A 17,906-nucleotide genomic window follows, 5' to 3' on the forward strand; every position below is an offset into this window, starting at 1 on the left:
GAGGTGTTCTAGAAACGTGTGTGTTCCAGGGACGGCCAGCCAGCTCAACGGGGCCTAGCAAGGGGCTTGAACACAACTATGGCTGTCATCGTTGTTGCTGTTCAGGTCCATCCCAGACAGCCCTGTCAAGGAGGAGGAGACGGGGGAGGAGGAGGGGGAGGAGGAGGAAGGGACACAGGAGAGGGTTGACTCACAGAGGAAAGCCCTGTAGTTATCAACCTAAACTGACCAATCATCTGGAACAACTTGGTCAGCCAATGAGAAACAACAGAGAGCTGACAGGAGAGAGCTCCCGCAGAGAAACAGAAGGGGAGGGAGAGACAGGAGAGGAGGAGAGACAGGCTGGGGGAGAGACAGGAGAGGAGGAGAGACAGGCTGGGGGAGAGACAGGAGAGGAGGAGAGACAGGCCGGGGGAGAGACAGGAGAGAAAGAGAGACAGGCTGGGGGAGAAACAGGAGATGAGGAGAGACAGGCTGGGGGAGAAACAGGAGATGAGGAGAGACAGGCTGGGGGAGAGACAGGAGAGGGGGAGAGACAGGCTGGGGGAGAGACAGGAGAGGGGGAGAGACAGGCTGGGGGAGAGACAGGAGAGGTGGAGAGACACTCTTGGGGAGAGACAGGAGAGGAGGAGAGACAGGCCGGGGAGAGACAGGAGAGAAGGAGAGACAGGCTGGGGGAGAGACAGGAGAGAAGGAGAGACAGGCTGGGGGAGAGACAGGAGAGAAGGAGAGACAGGCTGGGGGAGAGACAGGAGAGGAGGAGAGACAGGCTGGGGGAGACCTGGAGTTTTGGGGAGAGATGAGGGACACACAGGAAGTGGTCATGAGTAGAAAAAGGAGGTCAAACCTCAGCCATGACATGAACCCAAAGATGAGGAGGCAAAGACAATGTCATGTAGCCAATCAGATTTCTGGAGCCGAGGAAAGCAGTGTAGATGGAGCCAATCATAGCTGTGAGAAGAACAATCTAGAGAAAGACAATCAGAGCTTTGAGGTACAGGAGTGCAATCTGAACCCTGACCGTAAGGACGAACCCCCAGGCTGGGGGAGAGACAGACCAGACCTTAGTTGGGGAGCTCCAGGCTGGCAGGCACAACGCTCTGAAGGGTTGGCCAGGCCTGGGTCTGGTGTTGGGGCTGGAGTTGGAGTTGGGGCTGGAACAGGGGCCAGGGCTGTAGGCCTCTCCCCTGGACCAGAGTCTGTCCAGAAGGCTGGTGGGGACAGCTACTCAGAAAGAGGTAGGGTAGTGTCTGAGTTTCTTCTTGGTCATGACACTCTGGAAGGTGCATGTCTGCAGAGAGATTGGAGTTCCTACCCTGCCCTCACACATGACCACACAATATTACAACCTGGCAACCACATCCCCAACAACACCCTACTGCAACCAGGCAACCACATCCCCAACAACACCCTACAGCAACCTGGCAACCGCATCCCCAACAACACCCTACTGCAACCTGGCAACCGCATCCCCAACAACAACCTTCTGAAACCTGTCAAACAAATCCTTGAAAACAACTTCATCAAACCTGCCAACCACATCCTTGAACACAACTTCATCAAACCTGACAACCACCTCTTTGAAAACACCTACCTCACACCTGTTAATTGCATCCCCGACTACACCTTTGTGCAATCTAGCAACCGTATCCCTGATTATGCCGTCCCCCTGTCAGGCAACCAAATCCCCTACCCTTTATCCAACACTCCCTCCTCCCACCAACCTTCTCACCCTCTCCTCCTGCCTCCCTCTCTCTCCACCTCCTTCACCTTCCACCACTACGTGTTGCAGCAGCTCCCCCCCGTCCTCCACCTCCCCAGCCCCCCACCTGCCCTTCAGAATGGAGCTTTGCTCCCCCAGAGCCTTTCTCCGCCCTCCTCCCTCGACGTCGGTCCTGCCCTCCCCCGGACTCCACCCCCTGGATGTAACCTTTCCCCCCCTCCAAGGTCCCCCCCTCCACCCCTACCCCCACCCCCACCCCCACCCCCACCCCCACCCGACCCTCCTCCCCCCCCACCCTGCCGTCCTCCCACCCCACCCTGCCCTCCTCCCCCTCCAGGCCCTGTTCTAACGACCCCGGAGTGTTGGTCTGGTCTCCACCAACGGTTCGGAATCTCTGCACACTCTCCCGCAGTTTTTTGTCGAAGAATAGTTGAGGTGATGTTGAGGTGTGTGTTTGTGTGTGTGCGTGCGTGCGTGAGAGAGAAAAATAGTTCTCTATCTGCTGTTTGTATCTGCTGTTTGTATTCATACATTAAACTGTGGACCAACTCCTCGTGTCCTCGTCTCTGCTTTGGCATTATTCACATACCAAATGTGACATGATATGTGTGCATGTTCTTGCGTGTGTGCGCGCGGGTCCTCTGCAGCCGGCTGTCCTTTGTGTTTCTCTATACCTTCTGATGAGCCACTGCTAGACTGACAATTACCTTAATCACACACACACAAGGACACACAAACTCTCATTGTTGTGAGCCACAGGCTCACAACACGTTTATTCACATGTTTATGTCTCTCTCTCTCTCTCTCTCTCCTCTCTCTCTCTCTCTCTCTCTCTCTCTCTCTCTCTCCTCTCTCTCTCTCTCTCTCTCTCTCTCTCATCTCTCTCTCTCTCTCTCTCTCTCTCTCTCTCTCTCTCTCTCTCTCTCTCTCTCTCTCTCTCTCTCTCTCTCTCTCTCTCTCTCTCTCTCTCTCTCTCTCTCTCTCTCTCTCTCTCTCTCTCTCTCTCTCTCTCTCTCTCTCTCACACACACACACACACACACAGCGCCCTCAGTTTGAGGCCATGTTGAGTGTGTGCAAGTCAGTGGGCATGAGCATCCAGCTGTCTGCAGGACTGCAGGGCATAAAGACTGACACCTTTGAATCTGTGAGTGTGTGTGTGTGTGTGCATGTGTGTGTGTATGTGTGTGAATGTGTGTGTGTTGTACGGCGGGAGGGTGTACTGCCCCTGAATGACCATGTATCTGATGAGCAGCCACTCAGGGGTATTGAGCTGTGAGAGGAACAACACACACCATATGCCATGTGCGTGTGTGTCTCTGTGTCTCTGCCCATGTGTGTGAGTTGTGTGTGTCTTGTCTGCATAGTACCTCGCGTACTACTTCCATCAGCTACCTACTCCTCTCTCTTGTGGCCCCACTCCTCTTGCCCCCTCTGCATTTCCTTTCCTCAGTGAGTCACAGCAGACTTGAGAGGTGCATTGTGGGAGGCGCAGAAGTAACAGGTCATTGGCCTCATTTCACCACAGAGAAGAGAAGACAGCTGAAAATGGGAGGAAAAGCTTACAGAATGATTAACAGCTTCTGAGTGTTGCATCGAAACAAACAACAGTGGTTCACCTGATAACCTCCATCTAATATTCTTTCATTTTTTGAGGTGACAACTGATTCACTCATTCAATCGGATTAAATACACTCACAGTCAAATACACGTATTGTACACCCGCACACACATAGATTTAGGATTAAGGCCACCCCAGAAGAACAGAATACAATACAACAACATTTCAGGCAGTCTTCTGTCCTTTTTTCAATTGTGGTCATCAGGACTGCACCTACCTCACAGAAGATGAGCCCTATATAGAGTCAGACCAGAGCAAGTTCTGATTGGTACGCTTGAACAGAAATACCAGAATCTTTCTAACTCAGTCTGGAAATGATTAAAATGCAAATTAATTGTTCAATAATTCATCATGGAGTTTCAGAGCAAGATTGGACATGATCAATCACATACACACACATACACGATGTGCTGTGAGTTTGTATATGTCAACATTAATACAAATTACGATCCTAAGACTGTTACCATGGCAATGGTAACAGTCTCTTTCCTCCTCCTCCAGACCTCCTCCAGGCTCCCTCCTCCTCGGGACCTGACCAGATGGGATAGCTGAGGGAGGGATGGATGGATGAGTGGAGGAATGGATGGATGGGGGGTGGTTGTATTGGAGAGATTGGGGCAGAAGGGATGGATTGTCTTGATTCTGACATCCATTCTGTAGATATGTTGATGAGATGTTCATGTGGTGTGGATGGATGGAATGACAGATCGGGGTCGGGGCAACAAAAAGATGGATGGTCTTTGAAACCAAAGCCAATTCTATAAACATCTTCTATGGATGTGGATGTGGTGGACTGAAGTTGTTCCGGATAGCAGGAGTTGTCCGAGAACAACACCAGTGTTCTCCGGAAGCTTCACATTCGACGCAGCTGCCGGAAAGTACGGCAACCTTTACAGGACTCGTCATCTAGCCCCCTGCCCCCCCCGGCCAGGTGAAGTGACAGGCTGGCATATGGCGCCCCTGCAAGCGGTGAGATATGGAAATGCAGTGTCAGCACAGAGGGCAGAGGTGTGTGTGAGTGCGTGTGTGTGTCTGTGTGTGTGTGTGTGTGTGTGAGAGAGAGAGACCTGAGAGGGCAGGGTCCTGCTGGACACTGAGATTTGCTGGACAAAGAAACTCATCATAATCACCCTTAAAACACATGCACAGACACGTGCACACACACACTCGCCCTCTACCATTCAGCCTAAAGACAGAGAGATGGCTCCCTGGGTAAAAAGAGAGAGAGAGAGAGAGAGAGAGAGAGAGAGAGAGAGAGAGAGAGAGGAGAGAGAGAGAGAGAGAGAGAGAGAGAGAGAGAGAGAGAGAGAGAGAGGAGAGAGAGAGAGAGAGAGAGAGAGAGAGAGAGAGAGAGAGAGAGAGAGAGGAGAGAGAGAGAGAGAGAGAGAGAATAGTCAGTCTTCATCTCTGACTTTAATAACAGGATCTCTCCTCTCACATCTTTGACTTTCATATTGTAGCATCTGCCTGACAGGAGGTTCACAGAGAGGGGCTGTCCCACTCATTATACAGCGCACATACAATCCCCCCCTCCCACACACACACACACAGACACGAACACAACACACACAGACACACGAACACACACAGACACACGAACACACACAGACACACGTACACACACAGACACACGAACACACACAGACACACGAACACACACAGACACACGAACACACACAGACACACGTACAGACACAATGAAGCAGGGGGAGCTCACAGATGCTGACCTTGTGAAGGTGTTTGGTCAGGAGCTCCTCAGCAGGATGCCCTGGGGCCTAATGTATTAACATGCTGCGTGTGTGTGTGTGCATGTGTGTGTGTGTGTGTGTGTGTGTGTGTGTGTGATAACGATAGTGTTCTGGGTAGGTGGTGGAACAGGAGAGGAGACAGAGTACATATTACCTGTCATTAGTGAGTGCTCAACTTATGGACTATCTTCGGGTCATGCCGAGACCAGGAGCAACAGTTCTCCACGTTGACTTATATCCTCCTTGATCCATAGATCCCTCTCACCTTCGCCTGGTCTGCTCACACACTTGTTTTCTGTAAACACACACACTCTTTCACCTACCTCCACCCTAATCCTTGGTTAACAAGGTGTTGTGTTGTGGGCTGCTGTGATTGGTCAGAGATACAGAGCCTTGACCTTGGACTACAGAGGTAAGAGGCTTCGGTTGGAAAAATCTTAAATTGAATGTCCTGCAGTGCACACACACAAACAGGGTACAATGTAATTTGTTGAACTGCCACTTTTCTCAACAAAGAATTGAGCGATGCTGTCCCCTGGTGGCGGGGGCAGTGTACAGTCACTGTAGCTAAAATGGGACAAAGCTACCCTGTGCATTTGTGGTTGAGTTAATTTATCGCTTAGCAAAAAAGACCATTCGCAAAATGAGTGATGATGATAATAACAAACAGGGCTCTCAAGTGTCATGCATTCACATTTCAACCAGTTCACACGCTCTCACGCAACACCTTGTCGTTCTCACCCTGAAAAGGGATAACTTAGACCCTGTGGGCAGATCAGGGCGTGGGGGGTTTGTCTTCGGCTGACGCCCATTGATCATTGATTTCCCCATGGGGTCTAAGCGCCAAACAACTGATATTAATACTTTAATCTCTGTAAAATAAACATCAATTCACTCATTCACTGGTCTCTTTTACATGGAGTGGTGGAGTAGGACCCAAACGCAGGAGAGTAGCCAGGCATTGCATCAAAAAAGGGGTTTATTCTTACCACTCAACGAGACACAGGTGAAGACAATGACCGACACAGAGAAACACTAGGGCAGGGCAAAACCAAAAACATGGGGGCACGGCTGTGGCCGTGACACTCTCATGATTGAAATACCTAGAGTAAAAAAACTGTTGCTGCAGAAAATGGGACACAGATTGAATAGCCTACCAAATTGATTGCGGGGAACACCTAGAAGCTACAGGGTTCTCCAATCCTGGTCCTCGAGGGCCGCTCTCCTGCATGTTTTAGATGTTTCCCTGCTCCAGCACACCTGATTCAAATGAATGGTCATTACCCGGCTTCCACAGAGCTTGATAACAACCCATTCATTTGAATGTGAGGACAATTTCAACATATTGCCCCACAGCAACTTGGCTGTAAAGTGGTTACATTTCTAAAGAATTCCAAAATCTTTTTGCAAAACTTAGCTCAAACGCTTTCCTGAGTTGACAACTTTAACAACGAGCCTATAAATCTTCCTAAGCATTTAGGCCTACACATAACACCAATAAACCAACCACTTACATTTGTAAGTCTATAAGGTCATAGTAGAGAATCTAATGGTCCAACTTCCTCCAAAACTGATCTAACTGGAAAACTATAATTACCCTGGACTTTCTGGCTTGATGGAATATTTATTTAATTAACCACCATCAGTCCAAAAATGTAGCCTTTTAAGGAAATCTACTTATAAATAACTTATGTAGGCCTATCAACAATGAATAAAACATTTAATACATTATAAAATGATAAATAAGATAGCCTAACCATACTTTTTAATATTAGTTTGTGATATCAAACGTTAAACGTGTGTGTGTCGGTTAATGTACTGGTTACTAATCTATATTCCAAACAGTGTCAAGAAAATAGTCTTAAATGTGTTAAGTAATCACACTCGAGTGTCTGGGGAATAAAATAAAGGACCTCATAGGCTACGTATCGTTCATATGGCTTTTTGTCCTTTTAATGATGATGTGGTGGATGAGAGAGCTGCATAGACATATTGTAAGGGGAGCTGTAATAGGAAGCAGCTTTAAGAGAACGTTAATAAATAGGCGTACTGAAAATAATGGTACTGGTAATATATTAATACAAAAATAAATAAATACTGAAATAAATGATAATTGGGAATAAATAAATACATAAAATTAATATTGGTTAATACATTTATTTAAAAAAAAAGGTTTTGTATAATGCGTGCATTTTTGTTCACTTTTCAAAAATTGCTAAAAGTTCCAAATACATTTTTTGAACGTCGCTATTTCTTGCTAAGTCCTGTTTGGAAAGAAAACTGTTTCCAGGGTAGTCTGAGAAGTTGCTCTAGTAACAAACTTGCAAGTTGTTTACTGTCACTGTAGAACGTGGAGTCAGACAATCTGCTTCCAGGATGGAAACAACTTTCTTTTTTATCTAATATTGTTTTGATTTGAGGTGATGACAAGTTGTTTACTGTTGTTTTGATTTGAGTTGATGACAACTACTTAAAGAGCTAACTTGGCTGTTGATTCATTCACAATCTCCAGCAACTGTAACAGTGAAGACGTCGATACGAAAGGTAGGCGACGATATTTAGCCATCACATCCTTTGAGGACAAATTAGCTACCTAACATTAGATAGCAGATAGGGCGCTACATTTTCAGTTAATAAGCAATTTCACACTCGAAGTACTATTATTGATGATTGGTTGTCTACTGTAATAATGCAGACCGAATCACCGCCGTGCTGATTATCATACTGTACTGTATGATACAACTCAAATGCATTCGGTCAATGTAACCGTTATAATAATTCAAGGTTGAAATAGCCTACTCATGAATTATTTTCTGTTTTGTAATTTTTACTAATATAACGTTAGCGTAAAATATACACACATTTAGGAAAAGTCAGGGTCCTATTGTTACTTGTTTTTTTCCAATGAAGTTATTACATTGATACATTTAAAAACAGTCAAAATGACTGCATAGTCCCAGTGTGTATTCTCCAAATAGCAGCACTCATGAGATGCCTGCTGTCCAATCAAATTGCTTGGTCAGAACTAATGAGTATATTTTTTCTTATAATTCAACACAGATCGTGAACTCAATCAGAAATGTATAAGCCGAGACCCTTCATCCCAGAGATATCATACTGCCACTGTATGTACAGAGGTACAAAGATATGGGACCTCTATTCGGCCTCCTGCCTCGTCACTCTGGTGCAAGGCGTGCTACTCATCCTCTTGAGGAAGTGGACCCGACCTGCTGTCGAACCGCGCCAGTTCTTGCCCCAGGACCAACACCAGGCTCATCTCAAGGTGAGGAAGACTATAGGTGGTAGGCCTTACAGGGAGGGTAGGTGTTAGGTCTTACAGGGAGGGTAAGTGTTAGGTCTTACAGGGAGGGTAAGTGTTAGGCCTTACAGGGAGGGTAAGTGTTAGGTCTTATAGGGAGGGTAAGTGTTAGGTCTTACAGGGAGGGTAAGTGTTAGGTCTTACAGGGAGGGTAAGTGTTAGGCCTTACAGGGAGGGTAAGTGTTAGGCCTTACAGGGAGGGTAAGTGTTAGGTCTTACAGGGAGGGTAAGTGTTAGGTCTTACAGGGAGGGTAAGTGTTAGGTCTTACAGGGAGGGTAAGTGTTAGGTCTTACAGGGAGGGTAAGTGTTAGGCCTTACAGGGAGGGTAAGTGTTAGGTCTTACAGGGAGGGTAAGTGTTAGGTCTTACAGGGAGGGTAAGTGTTAGGTCTTACAGGGTGTAAGGCCTAACACGCTGTGTTTATGTTCATGAAACAGTGCATCACCCCGCCACCTCAGTTATCCTTCAGCAGTCTGATGGACGGCGTAACAGCGCAGGCATCAACCCTCATATCACGCGAACATCCCCACGGACGCTTCCTGGTGAGCACGCTGGATCACAGCCTCACTCCCCCCCCCCCCCCCCCAGCCGTAGAGCCCATAATAATGTAACAGCACCTTTTCTCGGTCCAGACCGTGTTGATGTTCGTGTTAAATATGGGGTCGTTTGTGATGTACCTCGTCCTCACCACCAGGTGAGTACAGAGAGAGAGAGAGCTACTCTGCCTGGTCACCAGGATAACTGACACGGTGTTCAGGTTCCCTCTCGTATTTGCTGGTGTGTCTGACAGGCCTGTAGAGTACTGTGTGGAGGGAATGGACGCCCTCCTCCTTCTCGACTTGGGCTTTGACGTCCTTTACCTTCTACACTTTTGGCTCAGGGTAAGAAGTTCCTGTGATATCCAACACCAAAAGTCGTGAATGCCCTTCATCTTGAAGTGACACGCATTAGCATGAGGTGTTTAGGAGGTCCCAGGTTCTGATCGCCTCTGTGTGTTGTGAGTTCCTGTGCGTCCAGTGTGAAGGCATTGTGTCTTTTCTTTCCAGTTTCTGTCTGCCCAGGATCTAATGGTGTGGTGGTTGAACTACAAAACCATAGCTGACATATTTACTGTTGCACCAGCATGTTTTACAGTAGTCACCGGCCGGGCCTGGCTTGGTAAGACCTTCCTTCCCTCCCTCCCTCCCTCCCTCCCTCCCTCCCTCCCTCCCTCCCTCCCTCCCTCCCTCCCTCCCTCCCTCCTTCCCTCCCTCCCTCCCTCCCTCCCTCCTCCCATCAGGCTGGTTCTCATGATGTTCTCCTCCCACAGGCCTCCGGTTCCTCCGGGCCTTATACATCCTGGAGCTGCCAGCCATTTTGCAGATGCTCAACATCCTGACCAGCAAGTAGGAACTGATGGAACGAAAGCCCCCGGCTTAGGATCACATAGAACTGTTCTAGGTTGGCCTGAGACTTGACTTCTGGTCCTCCTCTTCTTCTGTGGTTCCACAGGACATCTCAGAGGCTGTGTCGGCTGGGAGCCATCCTCATGGGAACCCTGTTTTTTTACGCCGGCCTCATTCACCTGGTGAGGACTTGAATCCAGCAACACACGCCAAATCATAAACATGAAATACATTTGATTGATTTAACAGGTGCTGTCATTCAAAGCAACAAACCTGTAGTGAATATAGAAAGTACTGCAGAGATTCAAGGAACAGAAGTGCGTAGTTCTAACAGTATGACGATGATGGTCAGAGTCAAGGAATGGTCTGTATTGACCAGTCAAGATGCAATAATAATATAAACTCAACTCCAGTGCATCTCGTAACATCTCAACTACAGTTTAACACAGCACAATGCAGAAAAACACTGAGAACAACATAAATAAATAAATAAATAAATAAATAAACAGTTGAGTGCCTGGTGTTTTCAAAGCCAGAGTAGATCAAAGCTTCTGAAGTTAGAATCAGAAGGTGTTTCTCTCCACTTTGTCTTCCCCTGCTGTAGGTGGAGAGCGCCGGGGACCCCTGGCTTGAGAACTCCAACGCCTCGAGCCGTCCCTACTTCCTGTACGTGTACTTCCTAACGGTGACCATGTCCACAGTGGGCTACGGGGACGTCCTAGTCATCACCGCGTCAGGACAATTTCTAATCACCGTGTTCATCTTCATCTACCTGGTACGCCCCCCTCCCCTCCTGCCCCCTTCCTCTCCCTCTCGGCTCCATCATGTCTGTTCCTGGCTCATCCACGGTGTCGTCTACAGGGGATGTTTGCTAGCTTCATACCACAGATGATGGAGATACTAGCAAACAGGAAGCGCTTCAACGGGGCATACTCCAGCGTCTTGGGGAAATCGTGAGTCATCTGTCATTACAAGGCAGACCTATCCAGTCTCCCTCTGGGAGAAGCTTCCAGATTCTCATGTGCTACGGAGACCATCCCTTTTTTTGTGTCTGACTTTCACACACTGACTTTCAGTGTGTGTGTGTGTGTGTGTGTGTGTGTGTGTTGCAGGCATGTGGTGGTATGTGGACATCTTTCCCTGAGCAACATTGAGCCGTTTGTGAGGGAGTTCTTCCATGATGACCGGGGGGAGGTGAACACCAACCTCCTCTTCCTGGGGGAGTGAGTACAGCTCTGACAGCCTGTCAGCCTGACCCCCCCAAACACTTCCAGTTTCAGGCTTATATGCCGTTTGTAACAAATAAAAGTTGTTGCTCCCCCTCAACTGATTCCTGTCAGTCTGTCTATCCAGAGTCCTACATGGTTTTATATTCGAATTCTCAGTCTCACCCTGTCTGGGTCCCCCCCCCCCTGTCTGGGTCCCCCCCCCCCCTCCTCCCTCAGCTTCTGCCCTGACGCTACGCTGGAGGAGTTCTTTGCAAGTCTCCCTGGGCAAATCTACTTTTACCAGGGCTCGGTGCAGAACAGGCAGGACCAGGACAGAGTAATGGTAACTGTGTTCACACACACACACACACACACACACACATAGGAGAGAGTCATGGTAACTGTGTGTGTGTGTGTGTGTTGAAAGACAGACTCTGAAGGATGAGACCTGCAACCTTTGTATTATAACGTTGCACTTGAGGTATGACTGTTTGCTCTTGGTGCACTGGTCCTGTCGTCAGAACGATATTTAATATTCATATTGTAGTGGAGATGATGATGTTGTTGCACAGTCTAGTACTGTAGCAAAACAGTGTTCTTTGGCACCAACCACTGAAATACTGTTGGAATTGTGCACTAGTGGTTCTTGATTCTGTGCTGAGTGTCCATTGTGCACTCTGATTCAAGTTAATGCTGAATGGATGAAGTGTAAATGTGTGGGAGAGTGGACAGTCTTGCTGTGTGTGTCTAACCCTAACACTAGAACCCTAACACTAGAACCCTAACACTAGAACCCTAACACTAGAACCCTAACACTAGAACCCTAACACTAGAACCCTAACACTAGAACCCTAACACTAGAACCCTGGTAGATGCGCAAAGCGTCCGCCTGTGTGATTCTCTCTGACAGGTTTGCTGTCGACCCAGATGCAGAGGACTCGGACACACTGATGAAGTAAGCACACACACTCACAGACACACTCACACACACACACGCAGACAGATCTACACACACACATACACATGAACACGCACACAGATCTCCACACATCAACACGGTCTCTCCTGTGTCGTCTGCTAGTGTGATCTCCGTTAAGACCTATCACCCCAACACCAGGGTGATCGTCCAGATGTTGAAGCCTAGCAACAAGGTACCACCTCCCCGACACTGTCTGGTCGCTGTGTGTGTGTGTGTGTGTGTGTCAGGGTGTCAGGGTGTCAAGTGTTCCTGTCCCTTTGTGTGTTCCAGGTCATCGTGCAGAAGATTCCAGACTGGGACTGGAGTTGTGGCGATGCGGCGTTGTGTCCGATGGAGCTCAAGCTGGGGTTCATGGCCAAGAGCTGCCTGGTCCCGGGGTTGTCTACCCTGCTGGCAAATCTGTTCACAATGCAGGGTGAGGTGGAGGTAAGGAGTCCGCATGGCTACACACACACGCACACACACACATGTAACAAAGACTCTGTAGATAGATTCAGATTCAAACAACTTTATTGAGCCCCTAAAAGGTCCATTTATTTGCAGCTCACTCAGCCCAAACACACAACTTCAAAGGTCTCAGGCAGGTAGTTATATGTCAAAGGCATAGTTCAACATATAGTACATGGGTCAATACAAAAAAAAATACAAAAAAAAGATTGGCGAATACGAGTTTTGAACCGAGTTCAAAAGAATATACAGTCATTTGAAATGTCACTGGACAGAACATGTTTAGGTTGGCTGATAATTCAGAGTATCAAGTCTCTGATGGGCTTCAATGATCTTGGAGCAGATGTTCACTACAGCATTGACGCAATTCTTGTCCTTCAGACAACCCGTCATCAAAGACAGTGAACACAGACACACACACAAAGAAAGACACAGCACACACATGCAGTACACACACACACAGACACACACACAAGCTTGCACTGACCTCTGTGTGTTTGCATCCTGCAGCAGAGGGGAGACTCGTGGAAGAACCTCTACATGGAGGGCATGTACAATGAGATCTACACAGAGCACTTCTCCTGGCCTTTTAGAGGCATGTCCTTCGCTCAAGCCAGCAAGTGAGTCACTGCAGCCCGGCTTCAGCATGAGGGAAGAGGCATCATGGGAACTGTAGTCCATGTCTCCACAGAAACATGCTAGTTGTGTGTGTGCATATTGAATGTGTGTGTTGTGTGTGTGTATCGGGTACTTCAGGCTCTGCTTCCTGAAGCTGGGCCTGCTGCTCATCGGCATAGCAACCTACAGCGAAGACAACGAGATGAGGTGTGTGACTTCCTGTGTACACTCGTTAATTTCCTGTTCGAAAGACACGTTGGTTATTTCGTCATGTTATCGTACCAAAAAGTATTTTCAAAAAGTATTTTCAAAAAGTATTTTCAAAAAGTATTTTCAAAAAGTATTTTCAAAAAGTATTTTCAAAAAGTATTTTCAAAAAGTATTTTCAAAAAGTATTTTCAAAAAGTATTTTCTCTCTCTCTCTCTCTCTCTCTCTCTCTCTTTCTCTCTCTCTCTCTCTCTCTCTCTCTTTGTCTCACTCTCTCTGTCTCTCTCTCTCTCTCTTTCTCTTCCTTTCTGTTCCTTCACGTTAGTGTTCTGGTGAATCCTCCGAAGTGCATCAAAATCAAGCGAGGGACTCTGGGCTTCCTGGTGGCCAGCGATTCTAGTGATGCCAGGAGGTACATGCAGTCTGGGAGCCCCTCTCACCCCAGGACTCACACACTCACATCAGGGGATAGAGGCAGTCTGGGAGCCCCTCTCACCCCAGGACTCACACACTCACATCAGGGGGTAGACTCACACACTCCCATCCTGTTAGCCATGAAGCCTGTCAGCTCACGAGGAGAGATGGCTCCATTTGACAAGTTTGTGTGTGTTCTCCAGGGCCAGTATCTACTGTGAGAGGTGTCACAGCCGGGTTAGAGACCCGTGCAGGATGAGCCCGTGCCAGTGTCCAGAGTTTCAAGAGGGTAAGAACTTCAAACAGATGATCCCACTGGCTCATGGGAACAGTGACCCCCAAGTCAGATGTGCTTCACACCAGCTTCTTGCCTGTCTCCGTTTTGTCACAACCGGTGTCTGGCCTCGTCACACTCTGCGACGCCGTCTTCTGCCGGATGTCTTTACCTCGCCTGTCTGGACGTGTGCGCGTGCTTGTGTGTGCGTGTGTGTTCATGCGTGTGTGTGTCTCCACCAGGCAGCTCTCTGACCTCGGCCATGAATTTACGACGCCCGTCTCTGGGAGTGCTTCCCTCCATGTAAGTACACGCACGCACACACACACACACACACAGAGGTCCACCATGACATGAGTTAGTGAGAAGATTTCATCTGAAAGAAATCAATCCAAGTGATCTATTCCTACTCTCGGGAACCTGAGCCCCAGATCTGACGTCTCTACTGCCGGTGAGCATAGAAAACATGTTGATGAGTGTGATGATGAAGTCATGACTGTGTGTGTGCTGCTGTTCCTCTGTTTAACAGTCCTGATCTGGAGGAGGAAGGTGATTGGACCAAGGAGCTGGAGACGGAGGGTCAGGTGACGCTCGACTCCACCGGATTGTTCCACTGGTGTTCCCCTGTCTCCCTGGAAGAGGTTACCCTGGTGAGACTGGGACACAGGGATGCACACATAGACACACACACACACTCACTCGTACAAACTCACAAACACACTCTCACACAAACGTGCTTGTGTGTGTGTGTGTGTCCTGCCCCCCTCCAGACCAGAGAGATGGCCAGTGGCCTGGCTCTCCAGAAGCACGTGGTGGCCTGTGTGTTTGGGGACCGTCACTCCAGGTTGTTGGGCCTGCGGGCCTTCATGATGCCTCTGAGAGCCAGCAGCCTGACCCTCCCTGAACTGCCCACCGTGATCTTCCTGGGGGACACAGACTACTTCCTGAGGGAGTGGCCGGACATCCACTACTTCCCTCACGTCTATTTCCTGCCTGTGAGTGTGGGGGGTTGTGGGGGAGGAACGTGGGTTTGTGTGTGTGTGTGTGTGGTTGGATGAGAGTGTGTGGTTGTGGGGGGGGGGGGGGGGGTTAAAGTATGTGGTTGTGGGTGGGTGTGTGTGGTTGAAATGAATGGGTGCGTGTTGTGGGGTTCTGGTTCAACGTTCTGTTGAACCAGATGAAGATCTGTTCCGTACTCCACCCCCCTCCCCTCCCCCCCCTCCACCCCAGGGCTCTCCCGTGTGTCTGGACGACTTGCTTGCGGCGGGGGTGACCCACTGTGCGCGAACGGTGATCCTGAACTCGACGGGATCCACCGAAGACACCCAGACGGTCCTGTCCTGCTACACCCTCAACAGCCTCAGCCTACAGACGGAGGACCTCAGCCCACAGACGGAGGCACTCAGCCCACAGACGGAGGCCCTCAGCCCGCTGACGGAGACCCTCAGCCCGCTGACGGAGGCCCTCAACCCGCAGACGGAGGCCCTCAGCCCGCAGACGGAGGCCCTCAGCCCGCAGACGGAGGCCCTCAACCCGCAGACGGAGGCCCTCAACCCGCAGACGGAGGCCCTCAGCCCGCACACGGAGGCCCTCAACCCGCAGACGGAGGCCGTCAGCCCGCACACGGAGGCCCTGACCACACTCAGCCTCTCCAACAACTACCAGGGACCCCACTCACCATGCCAGAAGACCACCAGAGAGTCCATCCCTCTGCTGGTGGAAATCGGTACTGCGCCTCTCACCCCACCCTCTGGGAACGATGCTGTCATTGCACTACCAAAGCTTCTCCCAGACACCTGACTCCCCCCTCTCGCCCTCCCCCTTTCTCCCTCCCTATCCTCCCTCCTACCCCCTCTCTCCCTCCCCCTCTCGCCCTCCCCCTTTCTCACCTCTCTATTCCCCCGCATACCCCGTCTCACCCCTTAGATAACACCTCGAACGTGAAGCTGATGAATGAGACTGAGGGTCTGGAGGAGGCCGACAGCCTGCCCCTGACGGAGGTCTTCTCCCAGGGGAAGGTGTTCTCTGTGGACGTGCTGGACTCCCTCATGGCCGCCGTGAGTCACCAGAAGGCTTGAGTCCCTGTACTCATCCCTCCACAGTCATCCCCAGGGTTGATCTCATCCGTCTGTATGTATGGACACAGGGTTCAGTCTGGGGCTACACCACACGTTTAGCTCCATCCACAGTAGATGTTCAAAGCTCTCCGGCCAGGAGTCGGTTCAGGGTTAGGGTCAGGGATTGAGTCACTCTCTCATACAACAGCTGGTGGTGCTAGCTGAGTGTGTTGTGTGTGTCCAGACATACTTCAACTCCAACGTTCCGCTGCTGGTGTCCACGCTGGTGACGGGAGGGGACTCGCCCCTGCTGGAGACCCAGCTATTGGAGGATAACCATCTGACAGAAGGGGCTATGACCTCTGAGCTGTGGGCGCTGCGCCGGCGCTCCAAACTGGCCCAGCTGGCCCTGCAGGAGCAGCCTCTCTGTCGGCTACAGGTGATGGAGAGAACACACACACAGAACACACACACACTCTTGAGAACACTCACACTGAGAACACACGCACGCTGAGAATACACACACACTCTGAGAACACACACACACACTGAGAACACACACACACTGACAACACACACACTCTGAGAACACATGCACACACACACACACACTTATAACACACACACGTAGAACACATGCACACACTTAGAACACATGCACACACACACACGTATGCTCACACACTCTCTACCTGTCTCTCTGTCAGCCTAACGCCCTGCTCTCTCTCTCTGCAGTGTGTGTTGTTCAGGGATCTGTTCTGCCAGGCTCTAGACTCTCTGGAGATCCTGTGTTTCGGCCTGTACCGTCTCATAGACCCTCCCAACCGCTCCATGAAGAGGTGTGGACCACAACACCCTAACACAACCCAAGAGGATGCAATACAACACACCAGAACACACCAAAACACAATAGAACACACCAGAACACACCAAAACAAAATAGAACACACCAGAACACAACAGAACACACCAGAACACACCAGAACACATCAGAACACAATAGAACACACTAGAACACACTAGAACATAATAGAACACACCAGAACACACCAGAACACAATAAAACACAATGGAACACACCAGAACACAATAGAACACAATAGAACACAGTGGAACATAAGAGAACACAATAGAGATGAACCAGACAGCAGCAGAGGTTGTAACAGCAGGAGCATGATGAGGTCAAGCTTGCTGGTGACAGGGTGTTCTGTAGAAGGTAACAGTTATGTGTCCTACAGGTTTGTGATCACCAACCCTCAAGGTGACCTCCCTCTGCTGGCCTCAGACCGGGTCTTCTGCTCCGTGCCCTTCCATCAGTCACACCTGCTGACACAGTCACACCTGCTGACACAGTCACACCTGCTGACACAGTCACACCCTGTCTGAACCCCCTTCACCAGACCCCCCCTTACCCCAACCCCCTTCACCAGACCCCACCTCACCCCTACCCCATTCACTAGACCCCACCTCACCCTACCCCATTCACCAGACCCCACCTCACCCCTACCCCATTCACCAGACCCCACCTCACCCCAACCCCCTTTACCAGACCCCAACCCCCTTCACCAGACCCCACCTCACTCCAACCCCCTTCACTTTTTTCGGGTTGCAGGCGGGAAAGTAGGGGTCTCGCGCTCTTTCGCGCGGAGAAAAGAAAGATACCGAACTGAACAAGACGAGAGACGAGAGACATAGAGATTACAGTTACTGAAAATATATATATATATATTGATTTACTGAGTTATTCCTGTTATTGTTTTGAAGAGATAGAGAATAGTTGTAATTTGATTGAAGAAAGATTTGTTATTTTACCAATAGCGAAGGTTTCTCCAGATTTGTTTTATTTTGTGGTTGGCTAGTGTAGATGAATGAAATCTATGCTGCTATTTCATATGTTCTATGTTTC

At 49.4% G+C, this 17,906-nt stretch overlaps 2 protein-coding genes across 2 annotated transcripts in view; both read left to right on the forward strand.

Moving 5' to 3' along the window:
* LOC134007884 (uncharacterized) overlaps positions 1–1,929 on the forward strand; it is a 6,921-nt gene extending 4,992 nt beyond the window's left edge. Inside the window, exons 4-6 of the mRNA XM_062447601.1 lie at positions 1–249; positions 1,389–1,676; positions 1,841–1,929. The exon at positions 1–249 is cut by the window's left edge and continues 995 nt beyond it. Of these exons, the coding sequence (XP_062303585.1) occupies positions 1–249; positions 1,389–1,676; positions 1,841–1,929 (626 nt within the window). The remainder of the gene's footprint in view (positions 250–1,388; positions 1,677–1,840) is intronic.
* Positions 1,930–7,385: 5,456 nt separating this feature from the next.
* On the forward strand, positions 7,386–17,462 carry LOC134007405 (calcium-activated potassium channel subunit alpha-1-like). The gene is made up of 28 exons (XM_062446843.1): positions 7,386–7,511; positions 7,548–7,635; positions 8,152–8,374; positions 8,848–8,952; positions 9,043–9,104; positions 9,201–9,291; positions 9,457–9,568; positions 9,720–9,795; positions 9,902–9,977; positions 10,400–10,570; positions 10,657–10,748; positions 10,908–11,018; positions 11,241–11,346; positions 11,876–11,958; positions 12,085–12,154; positions 12,253–12,408; positions 12,940–13,049; positions 13,186–13,254; positions 13,581–13,667; positions 13,873–13,958; positions 14,186–14,246; positions 14,473–14,593; positions 14,714–14,938; positions 15,174–15,669; positions 15,870–16,000; positions 16,245–16,439; positions 16,736–16,839; positions 17,239–17,462. The coding sequence occupies exons 3-28, from the start codon at positions 8,171–8,173 to the stop codon at positions 17,384–17,386; spliced, it is 3,348 nt and encodes a 1,115-aa protein (XP_062302827.1). The 5' UTR covers positions 7,386–7,511; positions 7,548–7,635; positions 8,152–8,170; the 3' UTR covers positions 17,387–17,462.
* Positions 17,463–17,906: the final 444 nt, after the last annotated feature.

Source organism: Osmerus eperlanus, chromosome 21 (genome assembly GCF_963692335.1).
Source record: "Osmerus eperlanus chromosome 21, fOsmEpe2.1, whole genome shotgun sequence".
NCBI classification, from domain to species: domain Eukaryota; kingdom Metazoa; phylum Chordata; class Actinopteri; order Osmeriformes; family Osmeridae; genus Osmerus; species Osmerus eperlanus.

Coding starts and splice junctions, on each gene's coding strand:
- LOC134007405 (XM_062446843.1), top strand. CDS start 8,171: ATGTATAAGCCGAGACCCTTCATCCCAGAGATATCATACTGCCACTGT. Junction 11,347..11,875: donor AGGACCAGGACAGAGTAATG/GTAACTGTGTTC, acceptor GAACCCTGGTAG/ATGCGCAAAGCGTCCGCCTG. Junction 13,668..13,872: donor GATTCTAGTGATGCCAGGAG/GTACATGCAGTC, acceptor TGTGTTCTCCAG/GGCCAGTATCTACTGTGAGA.